General features: G+C 38.7%; 1 protein-coding gene across 2 annotated transcripts in view; it reads right to left on the reverse strand.

The window, feature by feature from the left end:
• LOC134212865 (uncharacterized) overlaps positions 1 to 16,159 on the reverse strand; it is a 556,490-nt gene that overhangs the window by 311,053 nt on the left and 229,278 nt on the right. The window contains exon 5 of one of the 2 annotated variants that reach the window (XM_062691118.1): positions 7,997 to 8,091. In XM_062691118.1, the coding sequence (XP_062547102.1) occupies positions 7,997 to 8,091 (95 nt within the window). Of the gene's footprint in view, positions 1 to 7,996; positions 8,095 to 16,159 lie in introns of both variants that reach the window. The other variant, XM_062691117.1, reaches the window with a different exon arrangement.

Raw genomic sequence — 16,159 nt, forward strand, 5'->3', positions numbered from 1 at the left:
TTTCCATTGGGAAATTCTTCGAATTTCCATTGGGAAATTCTTCGAATTTCCTTATTGGGAAATTCTTCGAATTTCCTTTGGGAAATTCTTCGAATTTCCTTTGGGAAATTCTTCGAATTTCCTTCGAAATTTTTCGAATTTCCTTGAAAATTCTTCAGAATTTCCTTGGGAAATTCTTCGGAATTTCCTTGAAATTCTTCGAATTTCCTCGAAATTCTTCGTAATTTTCTCGAGAAATTCTTCGTAATTTCCTCGAGAATTTCTTTGAGAAGTTCTACAGAAGTTCGTCGGGAAATTCATCGGAAGTTCCAAGGGAAATTCTTGAGAATATCCTCAGGAAATTGTTCAGAAACTTTTCAGGAGTCTCTGGAAATTCTTCGCAACTTCCTAGCGAAATTCTTCGAATTTCCTCGAAATTCATAGGAATTTCCTCGAAATTCTTCGATTTTTTCGAAAAATCTTTCGAATTCCCTCGGGAATTTCTTCGAATTTCCAGGAAGATTCTCCGGAAGTTCCTCGAAATTCTCCGGAAGTTCCTCGAAATTCTTGAATTTCCTGGAATTCTTTCGAATTTTCCTGGAAATTCTTCGAATTTCCTCGAATTTTATCGAATTTTATCAGAATTTCCTCGGGGAAATTTTTCGGAATTTCCTCGAAATTTTTCGAATTTCCTCGAAATTTTTTTCGACTCGGGAAATTCTTCGAATGGAATTTCCCGGGAATTCTTCTTGAATTTTCCTGGGAAATTCTTCGAATTTCCTCGATTTTTTCAGAATTTCCTCGAGAAATTTTTCGAATTTCCTCGAAATTTTTCGAATTTCTCGAGAAATTTTTCGAATTTCCTCGAAATTCTTCGAATTCCTCGAAATTCTTCGAATTCTCGAATTTCTTCGAATTTCCTCGAAATTCTTCGAATTCTCGAAATTCTTCGAATTTCCTCGAAATTCTTCGAATTTCCTCGGGAAATTCTTCGAATTTCCTCGAAATTCTTCGAATTTCCTCGAAATTCTTCGAATTCCTCGAAATTCTTCGAATTTCGAAATTCTTCGAATTTCTCGAAATTCTTCGAATTTCCTCGGAAATTCTTCGAATTTCTCGAAATTCTTCGAATTTCCTCGAAATTCTTCGAATTTCCTCGAAATTCTTCGAATTTCCTCGAAATTCTTTCGAATTCCTCGAAATTCTTCGAATTTCCTCGAAATTCTTCGAATTTCCTCGAAATTTTTCGAATTCCTCGAAATTCTTCGAACTCGAAATCTTCCTCGGGAAATTCTTCGAATTTCCTCGAAATTCTTCGGAATTTCCTCGAAATTCTTCGAATTTCTCGAAATTCTTCGGAATTTCTCGAAATTCTTCGGAATTTCCTCGAAATTCTTCGAATTTCGAATTCTTCGGAATTTCCTCAGGAAATTCTTCGAATTTCCTCGAAATTCTTCGAATTTCCTCGAAATTCTTCGAATTTCCTCGAAATTCTTCGAATTTCTCGAACGAAATTCTTCTTCGGAATTTCCTCGAAATTCTTCGAATTTCGTCGGAAATTCTTCGAATTTCGTCGGGAAATTCTTCGAATTTCCTCGGTAAATTCTTCGAATTTCCTCGAAATTCTTCGGAATTTCTCGAAATTCTTCGAATTTCCTCAGGAAATTCTTCGAAATTCCCTCGAGGAAATTCTTCGGAATTTCTCAGGACATTCTTCGGAATTTCCTCAGAAATTCTTCGGAATTTCCCCTGGAAATTTTTCGAAATTTCCCCTGGAAATTCTTCGAAATTTCCTCGAGAAATTCTTCGAAATTTCCTCGAAGTTCTTCGAATTTCCTTGAGAAATTTTTCAGAATATCCTCAGGAAACTTTTCGGGAATTCTTTGGAAAAACTTTTCTCGAAGTTGTTTGGAATTTCCTCAGGAAATTCTTTGGAGTATTCTCGAAACTTTTGAATTTTCTTCAGAAAATCTTCGAAATTTTCTCGGGAAATCCTTTGGTTTTTTTCGGAATTTCCTGTACATTTTTTTGGGGTTTGCTCGTTGAATTTTTTGGAATTTCTCCGCAAAATCCTACTAAATTTCCTCTGGAAATTCTTCCACGGAAAATTCTTCAGAGAATTAAGAAAATCTTCGAAATTTCCAAGAGAAACTGTTTTGATTTTTTCTTCGAAATTCTTCTACATATTATCTGGAAACTTATCGGAATTCCATAAAAAAAAGATCTTGGCGATTTCCTCGGAAAATTAAAGAATTTTCTGAAACAGGCGAAAAAACCATTAAGGTGACTACATATATATAGACCTTACAAAGGCTTTTGATTCTGGAAAAATGTAAAACGTCTTACATGTGATCTATGATCGTTCCGCTTCACACATACGTCCTTTTATATTTTTCCTAAATCAAAAGCCTTTGAAAGGTCTATACACATAAAATGTACATCATTACGTTATCAATTATCAATTCAATTATTTAATAATAATTATTAACAAAATAACTGCCATCGAGCCCTGAAGAAGGTTCTAAACCAGATCGAAACGTTGGCGATAAAATAAATTTGTCAATGCTATAACCCATAACTGAAAGCCAATCCGAAAATTAAGTTACAAATTTTACTGTCAAAACCCATTCAACGGGGTTTATTATTGAGCCAATATTTATTTTTATCCAAAGAATGTTCAAATAACTAATCTTTTCTCTTCTCGCATGGATAGTCTAACAGCACCAATAACCTGTTCGATCTAACATTCTTATCTTTAATTGCATATTATTCGGCAACTCGGCCGTACGAAAACCATTTTTTTGTTAAATATCTTGGCTGTGCATACTGCATATGCACAGCACATGTTTCGAAATGGACAAATTTATATGAAATTTGCGAAAAAGAATCCACGTGTCTTGGAGGGACTCAAAGACCGTCATTAGTCGTCTGAGTACACGCGACCGCATGCGTAAGGCAATCAAACTCATCAAATGCTTTAGCCAAGCAAGCCTTTTTAGCACAGCAGAGTGTGATTGATTCGCACTCTATACAAATCCGCCCAGCCCGTTGTTGGGGGCATAGGTTGCGATCCTCTCGTTTAATAAACAATGTGCACTCGCATGACTGTGGATATACAACAGTAAAGCACATGTGGAGATTGGACAAAATCAAGCATCCGAAAGATATTCAATTTGCAAAAAAGAGAGCTAACCGCGGTGGAGGTTGGTACTCGGATTCTGATGGCTTTTCCGCAAACGAGACCTTTAAGTGGTTTTGTTGTGTAGGGGTTATCACGCCTATCTAAAGAGTAGGAGGTTGAGGGTTTGAGTCCCTCCAAGACACGTGGATTCTTTTTCGCAAATTTCATATCAATTTGTCCATTTCGAAACATGTGCTGTGCATATGCACAGCCAAGATATTTAACAAAAAAATGCTTATCTTCTTATCATCAGAAAAGGGTCCTCTTATCTTATGTAATATAGATCTTATCTTTTGTAAGCACCTTTGTCAAATCTTTATTGGGCGTGACTGCTCAACTTACCCTGTCTTTTTTAATTTCAAACATAGCATGAAGGCAGAGTAAGAAGGTTCAACAGTTTAGTGTGTTGAAAATGCATCAAATTGCAGTAATTGAACGACGAGTGACAGTAATGTACTAAGAAATTTACTGCAGGAAGCTCCCAAGCCTTTCCGAAATTAAAATCCGCAAATCCGTGAGCATTCCTGTAACGTGAATTCTATTAGAAACACGTTTAGTAAGTTCATTAAGATTGTTGATGTTTTCATGAGGTTTACAAGTAATAATTTAAGAATATTACATAATATTCTTAAAATATTACTTGTTCATACGACTTTCTATGAGTTCGACGAAAGAGAATAAGTAGGAATTTTAGACAATGATTAAACTTCATTAGAGATTGATAAAAGACCTAACATTTATATGCGTAATTCTAAAACTGCACAAAGGCTAAACGGTAGTAAAAATTGATTGCACTAGTACCCATGAGAGACTCTCTGAAATGGTATTCAAAATCCTGGGCAATTGTTTTCATAAATTTCAAGTCTTTAAGCTACTTTTACATCAATATTGAAAAGTTTGCCGTGAATCTATTCAACTGTCTTTTTCAATTTTGGATTTAGATATACTTCCTAGGTACAAGATTCAAGCACATCTGATTCTGGTTCAAATATAACGATCTTTTTCGGTGAGAGAAATGACTTAATAAAATTTCGAGTGTTTCCCAGATTTCTACCAGTGGTTCCAAATTATCGTGCTTTCCCCATTTTTTCCGAATTCTCGGTTGAGTGGCCGCCCTATAAATTCATGAACATTATTTCATTGGGTCTTAGTGCCAGTGGTTACAGTTAATCTGCCCGTAATAAGGTAGCGACTACAGGCAGTCAATCAACATTTCTAGTTCTGACTTTGACTAGTCCAACTCCTATTCGACCCTTTTTCATCTATCTCCAAGGTAGATACTTGTCAAGTACATTGTTTAACATGAGTAAGATTTTTTTATTCTTCGACATCTATCTCCCTTTTCAACAATTTCTAATCATCTTAAAAATTCAAATCATCAGTTACATACAATACCGGTTGGCGCTTTTACACCATACAGCTCGCTACGTTCTGAGTGACTTCTTCTTTTGAACCGAACAGAGTTTTTATTTTTCGTTGTTCTGTCATTCAATTTTTTTCTCAGCTCAGTCATAATTCTATGAGAGTTTTAACCAATTAACACAATTCTAGTTCTTCGGATCAGAATATCTCCACCATACAAGTTTCACAAGCTATTTCTCCTTCACACATTTTCACCGCAAACAGAAACCCGACAAAATGCTATACAGACACCGGCGGCTAACAATTGCATAAAGATTTATGCAAATTTTATGAAAGCTCCGAACTAGATAAAATTAAAACCTGCCGCGCCCGCCCGTCCCGGTTCGCCCGATTTAAATGACCCACACACCCCCCGCTTTTCGAAAACCCGCATGCACTCGCGCGGCACTATCGCATTCGCCGCCGCCGTCGCCGTTTCATTCCGTTTTCACCGGGCTTAGGGCGGGCGGATGACAATATTTTATGCACACGTTATCTCTGAATCCCCAGCTCAACGCAATTCTCGTCGTCCCAACCAACGGCAGCAACCGGCAACGCAAACTAAACCAGCCGCAGCATACCGTGTCGAACGAAACCCTGGCGGGAGGGAGAACACTGCAGTGAACACACTTGTCGACGACGGACGGCTTTGGCTTTCCGACGACAGCATCAGGAAATTTGCCGTTGTTTGTACAAATTTCTGGTTTTTTATTTGCTACCCCTGTTTCAGCTGAATCCGTTGCCGCGGCTGCCGCAAGATGCTTTCGTAAATCCTGTTCTACATCTTCGACGACGACGGCAGCGAAGAACGAACGACCCTTTCGCTGAAGCAGGACTGATGGTGGGTTACTTTTTGAAAACCTGTTACCTATCAAAAATTTCCGTGTCATTGATTTAACTCAATCGAAATATTCAAAACATTTTTTTGCGAAATTTGAATTTTTATCATCCTTCAAATTATGAATATTCAATATCGTTTCATGTTAGTGTTCATAATCAAAAAATATTTTCGAGCTTTCAAGAGGCGCTGAATGATTCGCATTAGTCTGGTTTAGCAGTTTCGTTAAATTGCTTTCGAAGGACCAAAATTTAGCTTGGCAAATGTTTTAAAAATAATAACCATGCAATCCGTGATCATATTTCAATTTATTAGAACCCTAATGGTTGCTCAAATTTTCAAAAAGCATCTGTCCGCTATCAGCCCTGCTGTCGTCCAGCTGTGTTCAATCTACGCTGGAATTCTGCGGTATGTTCCCGACACTGCACCGTACGAACTAGGAGAAGGGCACACCCGTACTTCGTCACGCGTTTTTCACTTCCCAAAACCCGGTTCCAATTCATAATAGCACTCGACTTGTCCAACATCCAATCTCAATCACTTTTCCCTTCGGTGACCCAATTTGCACAGCAGATTGCCGACTGATGCGAACGAGACATAAATCAAAACAAGCTCGGTGCCTCCAAATTTAGCACGTATAGGATTCTGAATCGTACCAAGCCAGAAATACGCACATCACACTTATTTTCTGCTACAAACATAACGGCTCGCAGAACTAATCCAAGATGAAAACAACTTCAACTGCCAGAGCCATCAGAATCACAACTCGATTCACAAGATAGACGCGCACCGGTTCGGATTTTGAATTGTGGTTGCCGGCGGTAGTCGTCGTCGTCGTCGTTGTTGTCGGCGTCGCGTGAGGATTACCCGTTCACTTCATGCGTCAGTGAATTTCCACTTCGAACGTCGCCGTATTTTGTTTGTCCATGAGGGCAACCTGCGCGACGGAGGTTTTGTTTTTTTCTGTATTCGAGTTCGATTCGACGAGAGAAATGACCCGAACCCGATCGGACCTAAATTCGTACTAAACTGCCTCGCTAGGTCCGCACAAGATGCGGTGCGACTAGCTCCACGATCATGTTAAGTTGGCTCTCAACAGGCTCAGCGCTGCGCTCAGCTCGGTCAATCCGCCGCATCCGCCCGCGCGCGCCCGCAGCTCGATTGCATAAAAAGCGTGTTCTGTGCTTGCTATGCGCAAAACTCTTTCACCGGCCTATGCTCGTGGTGAGCAAAGCAGGTGTAGAGAGAATGAGCGTGGATTACTGATGGCAGGCTATCGAAGCGAAGGTTTCGTTGACATTGGAGCACATACTTATTGCATGCGCGGGTTGGAGCTGGATTAGTGAGCTCGTGTTTGAGAAGTTTCCCAAAGAGCTACTCCTAAAAGCTGAGCAGTGAGATAAGTGATCTTGTACTGTGAGATGCTCGAATGATTTAGAAGTGCCTGACTGAAGGGCAAAAATGTAATCACTTCACGAGTTTGAAATCACCAATAACAAGAAGTAAACAAAATAAACTCCTAATAAAAGTAAGACACTTTCCATAAAAAAAAACTACCAATAGTAATTACTAGACTTGAAATCCTTCGGTATTTCATACATAGATAAGTCTGAACATGAGTATGTTCATCAATTCAAATTAGTTATAAATACTTTAAAAGTTTTTTACATCACAATTGTATTGCACGGATTTTTCGGAGTTTTTATTAGGAGCATCTTCAACTCAACACTCAACGCAAAAGAAACTATGGAACTTATAGTTGAAATCAATCATTCAAAATGATTTTTTATCTAATAGTAATTGTTTGCGCCTACATTGGCCAGATGGAATATTTCATATCCGTTATCTTATTTTTGGGACGCCTACACCAACATTCATAAATTACATTGGTATTTTTTTATTATTAAAAATACTAGGTATTTGAAAAAAGCGATATTTTCATCGAGTCATTACATTTACGAACGATTTGACATAATCACGACTTTCTATTATTTTCTCAAGCATAATTTGTCTTTCAAAATAAACAATCTCTCCAGATTGAAACTCAAATATTTGTCGAGCAGTTGTGATAGCTACAATGAAGTTTTCCTAGAATCACCAAAAAACGAACAAACTCCACAAACGAACCTGAAAGGAAAAGAGAAACTTTTGCACTAAACGTGGTAGCAAAAGTTTCCACATGCGGTGCATTCAAACGCAAGAAAAACTCAACAAAGGAAACACGAAGCAACCGCCAAAAGGTATGCAACCGTCATAGCATCACAACCACCATTTTTTTTACAATCGACTCGTCCATCGTGAAAATGGGATGGTGAAAAGAAAAGCTTCGTGCTTTTTGTTCGATTCCACTCCACCGAACTTACACCCACCACCACCGACTGCGTTAAAGTTGAATTGCATCGGAATGGCTTCCATTTCAAAACCCATTACAGCTACCACAACAATAAGATATTCAGAGCGTCGCTTCGAAACTTGTTTCCTCAAGTTTTGGCTATTTTCGATAATATCGCTGAAGGGCAATCAGGGATTCCGGACAAACAGGAATGGGTCCATAAAGCTGAAAAGGAAAAGTTCCCAACTAAAATCTAGGTACTTACGTATGCTGGAAACTTTGGTCTGCAGCTTCGGTGATCCGTCCGTCAAGCTGATGTCACTCTGTGAGCTTTGATGGCTGTCTTTGCTGTGGGTGCGACTGCTGGAATCGATAGAAGAAGGAAAAGCGGAAATTGGACATTAGGTTTTTTACTTTTTTTCTCTTTAGGTAGGTAAGGTTAGGTATATTATAGATAAGAGCTTGCGACGTGATGGTTGCGATGTGTAGATAAGCGAAACTTAATGGTGTGCTTATTGAGAGAGTGTCTATTTTGATCGGAATGGAAAGGATCCGTTCGTAGCTGTTAGACGTTTGATTATGGAAGAATTCGAGAAATGAGCGTTTTTTTTCAGGTGTGATATCTTGTTTACATTTCACCGACAGTGAATTGAATTGATAACGAGAGAAGATAAGAATGTAACGTTTGATTGGAAATAGAATTTGGCACCGTAGGAAGCGTTGCCATTGACATATCAATAGCTTTGTGATACATACAGGAAATATATTAAGCTACTGGTACTTATCAATCCGGAGCAATAAACTTGTATATCACATGTACTCTACAACGATATGAATTGGTACTTATGAGGGCGTCTCTAAGTAGAAAGCCCTTCGTTAAGTAAGTAATGCAATTCCATTATTTCCTAGTTATTGATGCCTGTAAATTTATGATCATTTGAAGTATACACGAGAAAGCTCTTTGGAATATTCAAGAAAAAATGTTCTGAATTTTCAAACAAAAATGATTAAATAAAATAGGGAACCATTCAAATTTTCGTGGAAAATTCTTCGGGATATCGATTTTTTATTAATTTTCCATGGGAAACTCTGGAATTTTCGTTTGCGGCCTGTGGTCTAAAATGTCATGCGCTGAACTGGTACATAATATGGCCAAAAATGTCAACCCGTTCGGCCAAATGACATTTTAGTCAAATGTCATTTTCGGTCAAATGTCATTTTCGATCCAATATCATTTTCAGCCAATTGACCTATTTGGTCAAATGACTAATTGACAAAACGACCTTCTTCCGCACAAAAATTTGATTTCAATATTTTTCTTAATTTAACGGGAAATGCTCAGGAATTTCCACGGAAAAATCATCGGAAATTCCTAAAGGAAAAAAAACTCTTGGTTTCGGTTAGTGGTTATGCAGCGGAATTCTAGAGGTTCACTGCCAACGGATTAATATTTAACACTTGGCGATTTCCGAGTCACTCTGGACTTGTCGTTTACCCTGTCCAGAAGCAGAGGGAAATGATCCGGCCCAAACGGAGTAGGGTTCCTTATGAATAAATTTACTCTTTTTCTGGCAAGTCGCTTTTTTTAAATGTCTTTATTGAAGAGGTTTGCAGCCCTGGACTGGCTCGCTTCTAATGGAAAACAGCTGTTTCTGGACCTGATCAACCGAGCCTGAACAGAGCAGATTTTTTTCCAGACGAGTAGCAACTTCTGAATTAAAGAAAAAACAACGTCTCTGCTCGAGAGGCTCCTTAGTATGTACAGAACACCTTCGCTACACCTCTAAAGTCATAAAATGCTTGGACATTCGCCGCTTTTACGAGAAGCGGCTCCGACATCACGCGTTCCGCCCTGACTACTGGACGGGACGTTCCATTGGCCTAGCAGTACAAGCATGCGAACATGGTATATGTAGACATCTAGAATACGTTCATTCGTACCAGGAAGTCTTTATTCTCCAGCGCTCAGCGAATAGGGATTTTTGAGTAACATCCCTGCCTTTATCCACAACTTCTTTTCGGGTCGCTTCTGCTGAGTCTTCATCGGAAATGAAACTTCAAGATCTTACCAGGATAAAAGGACTGTACCTCTTGAGTCAGTCCTGGCGGTCACACTTTTCTTGTCACCATAGACAGAGATTTCTATTTCCTAATAGGAAGGAAATTCCTATAAACGTTTTCAGGGTGTCGACTCATTTTTAAATAAAAATTCCCAGATTTATTTCCAGACTTTTCGTTAAATTTCCAAGATTCGTTTACGAACCGAATGTAAACAAATACTCGGTTATGCATCATTTGCTATCAATGGGAAAGATTCGGTGATGAATTTTGTCTGTTTGTTTTTTGGCATGATTCGTTACTAACTGAAGCCAAACAGCATAAAATCGAAATTGAAAATTTTGTAAGGGCTCGTGTACAGTTGCCTAATTTGCGATTGTGTGTAGATGTAAGTGAAAGATTAGCGCTTAATGAACCGATTTTTCCCACACCTGTAAGAAAGAACTCCTGCAGGACTCCTCCAGAAATTTTACCAAAAGTTTTTTTTTAATATGCCTTCAAAAATTCTTTTAAGAATTCCACCGAAATTTCCTTTCGAATTTTTTCAAGGAGTTCTTCGGAAATTCTTTTAATATTTGCTCCAGCAATTCCTTCAGAGATTACTTTGGAAATTCTTTCAAGAATTCCTACGAAAATTATTTCAGGAAATTTTAAATGACTTTCCGAAGGGATTTTTAAAGTAAATTTGGAATGTGTTTCCAAAGAAATTCCTGAAGAAGTTTCAGAAAGATTATCTAAAGGAGTATCCAAAAAAATTCCTGAAGTAATTTTCCAATATCCAATGGAATTTTTGAAGGAAAATCTAGAAAAAATCCGTATGGAAATTCTTATCGAATACCTGAAGAAGAAACTAAGAAGAAATTTCCTATGGATTTTATAAAGAAATCGTTCCAGGAATTTCTAAATTATTTCTAGTTAAATTTTCATGAGGAATTCCCAAAAAAAAATCAGGAGGTATTCCCAAAAAATTTCCTGAAAACATTTCTGGAAGAATTTTTGAAGATATTTTCCAAAGAGAACCTGAAGAGATTTCCGAAAGAATTCCTAAAGAAATTTCAAAAGCAATTCCAATTAGAAGTTCCGAAGATATTTCTGCATACCTCCAGGAATTCCTTCGTCAATTCTTGCAGGAATTTCCTTTCCATATAAGGGAAAAGACGGCTTTGGCAGGTTTTGTTCTATTATTGTCAGGGGGATTTTTGTCAACCAAATTTTATGAAATTTGGCCACAAAATACTTTGATATGCAAAAAATGTTTAGGCCAAATTTTAGCATAATCAGTCAATAATAAAAGCCGTCATTCCCCTATTCAATTTTAGCGATAAATATTCAATTTGGTGGATCACGTGCCCCAGTTAAACTTCGCCAGTGTTCAAGCCCACACGAAACAAATTCTTTCCTTCTTCAGTTGTAAGACGAGTTGTTGAACAGCTTGTTTGTGGCTCACTGTCGGCTTTTGGCGTATGCATTTTTTATTCTTTCATTAAAACGTGTATTTACGACTCCTTAATTAAACCACATGTCCACTTTTTCTCTCGCTGATTTTCCTGATTGTGCCAAGAATTACCTGATAATTCCCTGATTTTTCCAGGTTGACAATAATTCGCTGATAATTCCAGGTTGTTCCAGGTAGTCGACATCCTGGTTTTATATATGCTGACGACATCCCACCGGTCATCGTCGTCGAAAACACGTCAGAGCACACCGGGGCATCAAGGCTCCGCAGATATTGCCGTCCTCTGTTAAGCTATCTCGGTAAGATTCCCAAAGACAAGTAGTAAGTGTATCCGTGGCCATGTCTGTACATGGACCAAGCAGCTGGGCAATCTTCCCGTCCCAAACTAAAAGACAGTGAAAATTCCCTGGTATCGATCGACCGATCCCTGCCCCACTTTCGAGTTGTTAAACTAAACTGCAAGACAAGGATAAACCTAATTTAGAGCCTCTCCAGGACCCACAGGCTATCCCACTGTAATTACGACCCTAGTAGCACAATTCTGGCTGATTTGGTTGCAACAACTCTACTGCGACTCAATTTGATCGCATACAAGTCGTCACAGATACTTGTCTACGAAAAGTGTGTTACTAGGGGATTTTTTTTGCCTGATTTGAAGTTAGGCACGAGAAAAAAGCATTTCCAAAACACTGAGAAAATTTTTGGATTCCAGTGATAATCATAAAACAGAGCTGTTCACTTGTTCACTTGGAGTACAGCAAAACTGCACCGAGCGCCTTTTTGACTGACGTATGATATTTGGTTCGCAGAATGGAAAATAAATTCAGAAAAACGAAAATAAATTCATATCAATTCATACGTACATTTGATGTTGGACATCCTCAGTTCCATGGTGGAAGGATTTTCGATTCGATTTCGGATCAATTGGAAAACTTGTGCAAGAAAATGGGTATTTTTTGGCGCTTGGAGCGATTTGGTAGAATCCCGACAAGTCGCAATCTAGTGCCGAAAACGTGATGAACATTTTTTGGAATAAAACTCCGAAAAGATTACAGATATCTATCGAGCGATTACCGATGCGTTAATCTTAATCCATAGATGATAAAAAGTTTTCTGTTTTATTTTGATTTCATGTAACCGAAGAAATTCCTTGGGCATGACTTTATTTCGTTTTCTGCTTTCGTATTATGCTCTTCAAATGCTACATCAATATCTAATTATAATCGATATTATTTTATCCAGAGGCGTCGCGTGATCAATTCTTTAACCTGTGCACCGTGTGATTAAAGTTAAACATTTCGAGAAAAACGCGTAAAAGGGACCTGAAATGACACATCCAATATAAACGATTCATCTTCAAGCGTGTTTCCCGTGCCTTTTATATTTCGTTTATCTGTTGTTCAGTCCGCATGGCGGACTGAAAGATGAAATTCTTAGCCACTAACAGCACGCGCCTCCAAACTATCGATTGATGCAATCGACGCTTAGAACGACGATGGGAACAAAAACAGCAGTACCGACACGACGTCTATCCAACTAGCGAAGCAGCACCCGTCGCCGACGACGCGAGAGAGTGAGTGTCAGTATATCATCGACGCGACGCCGCGGTGAGTACCACCGAAAGCGAGAGGTGTCACCGAGCAGTGGCGCGCAAGGGCAATCGTCATCATCAATCATCATTGTCATCATCGATAACGTACGCGGTACGCCTGGAATACTCCACGTGCTGCGTGATGTTTCTGGAATGCGCGTCAAAGGGATATAAATATGCGCGCTCGTCGCGCAGTAGATTTAGTATGAATTTGAATTTGACCTGGCTAAAGGTAGTGATAAGTAGTGATAGCATAGTTATTAATTGAAGCCTGGCGAAAGGCAAGTGAAGTATAAGCTTGAAGTTTAGCCTGGCAAAAGGCAAGTGAGTTTAAGTATTATAAGACCCGGCAAACGGTCTAATGAAGTGTAATTAGTGAAAGAGAAAATGCTAATAAATCCTGTGTAAAGTGAATTTATCCGGTGTTTCGTTTCAAAGCCTGAAGTCCGCCCACATAGTAGCGTGGTGCTCTAGGATGAGCGCCTCCTTCCGTAAAGTGTAGTGTTTATTGAGTGTAATTGAGGTGCTGTCAGTCGAGCGAGACTGGTCCAGTCCACCACCATCGAGGTGAAGTCATAAGGACTTCACAGCCTGCGGGCCATCCAGGGAAGGAGTCACCTAGCACTCCTGCTCCCACCCGGCTCCGTCACTGCGGGACGCGAGCAACAATTTCTAACCCATAGATTTGCTTCCACAATCCACACCATCCATGAACCACCTATACAGTCCACTTTTGAGAAATCCAACATCTGCTTTTAAACTACATCTCATTTATTGAATTAAACTCAAACTAAACTCAAACGTGAAAGGCAAAAGAAAGACTTGAAATTTCATAATAAATCCAAAAAACATATATTTTATTTGACTATTATCGGCTCTTTCAGTCTTATAAAGCAGCTAAAACGTTATTGCATCTATTTTCCGACGTTTCGGTGTATATTTCACCTTCTTCAGGAATTTCTATGATTTTGATGGAAACTAAAAAAATAGTTGTTAACAATTTTTTTCTTGATAATTTTTAGGCTTATTGTTGTGTTTAACTTACAGAGGCTACGTTTTGTTATGTATGTGTGTGTCATGTCTGACATAACGTTGTCAATTATCAATGGCGTCTCACTACGGCTAATTATGAATTTGGAAATACATTAAATAAAACATTATTAATTATCAAACTACACTCACTTCATACGTCTCATTATTTTTGCACTGCACTGTGGTTTTCGAAATATTTCCTGTGGTATTTGAGCTTTATCCCACCTACACTCGCGATAAAAGCTTCTCTATATTTATCGTCGGTATTTGTGAAGCTATTCTTCTTCTATTATAGGTGGTTGTGTACAATTTTGAGACAATGTTTGTGGAGTATCTTGCCTATTTTGCTTTGCTTTATTCGTTTTGTTTTTAATTGCATAGAGAATGCCTGCATACATAGCACTCAATCCTAATGTATCTGTTCTTCTGTTTATGCTGTGGTCGTTGTTTACAATGTGACACATCTCTAATAGCGGTAGTTTGTATTGTTTGTTGTGCTGGTCTATGATTTTTACGTTTGTTAGGTCAAAACGGTGGTTGTTTACTACTGGAGAAAATAACAGCAGAGGATATACCAACCAAAAATCCCAAAGCAATCTACAACGGAACTCAAAAGCAGATCCCACAAGAAATGGAAATTCTTCTCAGCCTCGGTCCGAAGTTCGCTTTACCGGTCACACAAGGACAACAAATCCCATATTATCATCTGCTAGGAGACGTAGAGACGATTCTGAAGACAAATTCAAACATAGCAGTCCAAGATAGAAACCGATGTAATATTGCCAACTCCATCCTGAACTTCATTCACCAAAGGAATCAGAACTCCAAGCATGATTTCTTTGAAAAGTTTTGCAACAAAGCGGAGAAAATCTCTAAAAAGTTTCTCCGTGAAAATCCCGACATTCTAGTCATCCCGTCAGATAAAGGCAACAAAACTGTATTGATGTTTGCAGAAGACTACAAACAGAAAATGCTGGCGTTGGTCAACGACCACCAAACGTACGAACGTATTCCACGTGATCCAACAAGCAGATTTCAGAATCAAAACAACAGCATCGTACAACGGATCCGAGCACTGGATCTGATCGACGACAAAACAGCCAGATCTTTGAAGACGCACTCAGCGGTATGCCCAAAAATCTACGGATAGCCAAAGGCTCACATAACAGGACTACCATTCCGTCCGGTGGTTCCAAACATGGCCGCACCATCATTCAATTTGGCCAAATTCGTCGCAAGTATTCTAAAGCAATCCATAGAAAGTAGACAATATCAAGGATTCATTCTCTTTTTGCGAATTCATCAATGGGACCCAACTGCCGCCCAATCACATGTTGGTGTCGCTTGACGTCACAGCGCTTTTCACGTCGATCCCAAAACACCTGGTCATCGCAAACGTTCGACAAAAGTGGAACGATATCAAGCAACACACAAACATCAACCTAAGTCTATTTGTTGAAATTATTGAGTTCTGCATACACTTAATTTTTTACCGGGATCTCAGCAAAATGGTCAACTTTTACCGAGATTCGCACAGCCGTGCCCCAGCAATCATGTTTTTTTGCCGAGATTTCTGTCAAAATTGCTGAAAATCAGCAAATATTTTGCCGAAAATCAGCTAACAAACGTAATTTCTGCTGAAATATCAATTTATTATTTTGCTGGCGCACGGCTGTGCGGATTTTTGCCGAGCTGCAGAAATAAAAACTAAGTGTGTAGATTCGAGTTACTTCGTCTATGAGGGCCAGTATTACAAACAAAAATTCGGCACAGCAATCAGCTCTCTACAATAGCAGCGGATCTTGTGATGGAGAGCCTATTGAACACCGTTCCACAGCAATTCCCCTAGAAAAACTAAAACAATTACTCGACGCATTCAACAGCTACGACATTCGTATCCAGTTCACGCACTTACTTTCGAAAAGTTAAAATTCAATCAATTCACGGGTTCAATAACAGCTAAGTTCACACAAATATTTCAAAATTCTTCCTCCGAAGAGAAGAAACCAGAGATGGGATAGATTGGGAACCTTTGGAAACTTATTGCCGGAATTCCGGATGCAAACGATTTGAAGATGATAAAACATAAACGATTTAGTAAAGAACAATAACGATCAAGTTAAAATTAACAGAGATATCAATCAACAAATTAAAGACTTAATTTTCAAAAACAAAAGATGCTACAAATATGTCCAATAACCATTCATCAGAGTCAATCAACATTTTTCTTGATCTCAAATATCTAAGGGAAAAAATAGTAGTCGAGAGTATTTCATTAGCCAAACTTGGTG

Source organism: Armigeres subalbatus, chromosome 2, assembly GCF_024139115.2.
Source record: "Armigeres subalbatus isolate Guangzhou_Male chromosome 2, GZ_Asu_2, whole genome shotgun sequence".
In the NCBI taxonomy this organism is placed as follows: Eukaryota; Metazoa; Arthropoda; class Insecta; order Diptera; family Culicidae; genus Armigeres; species Armigeres subalbatus.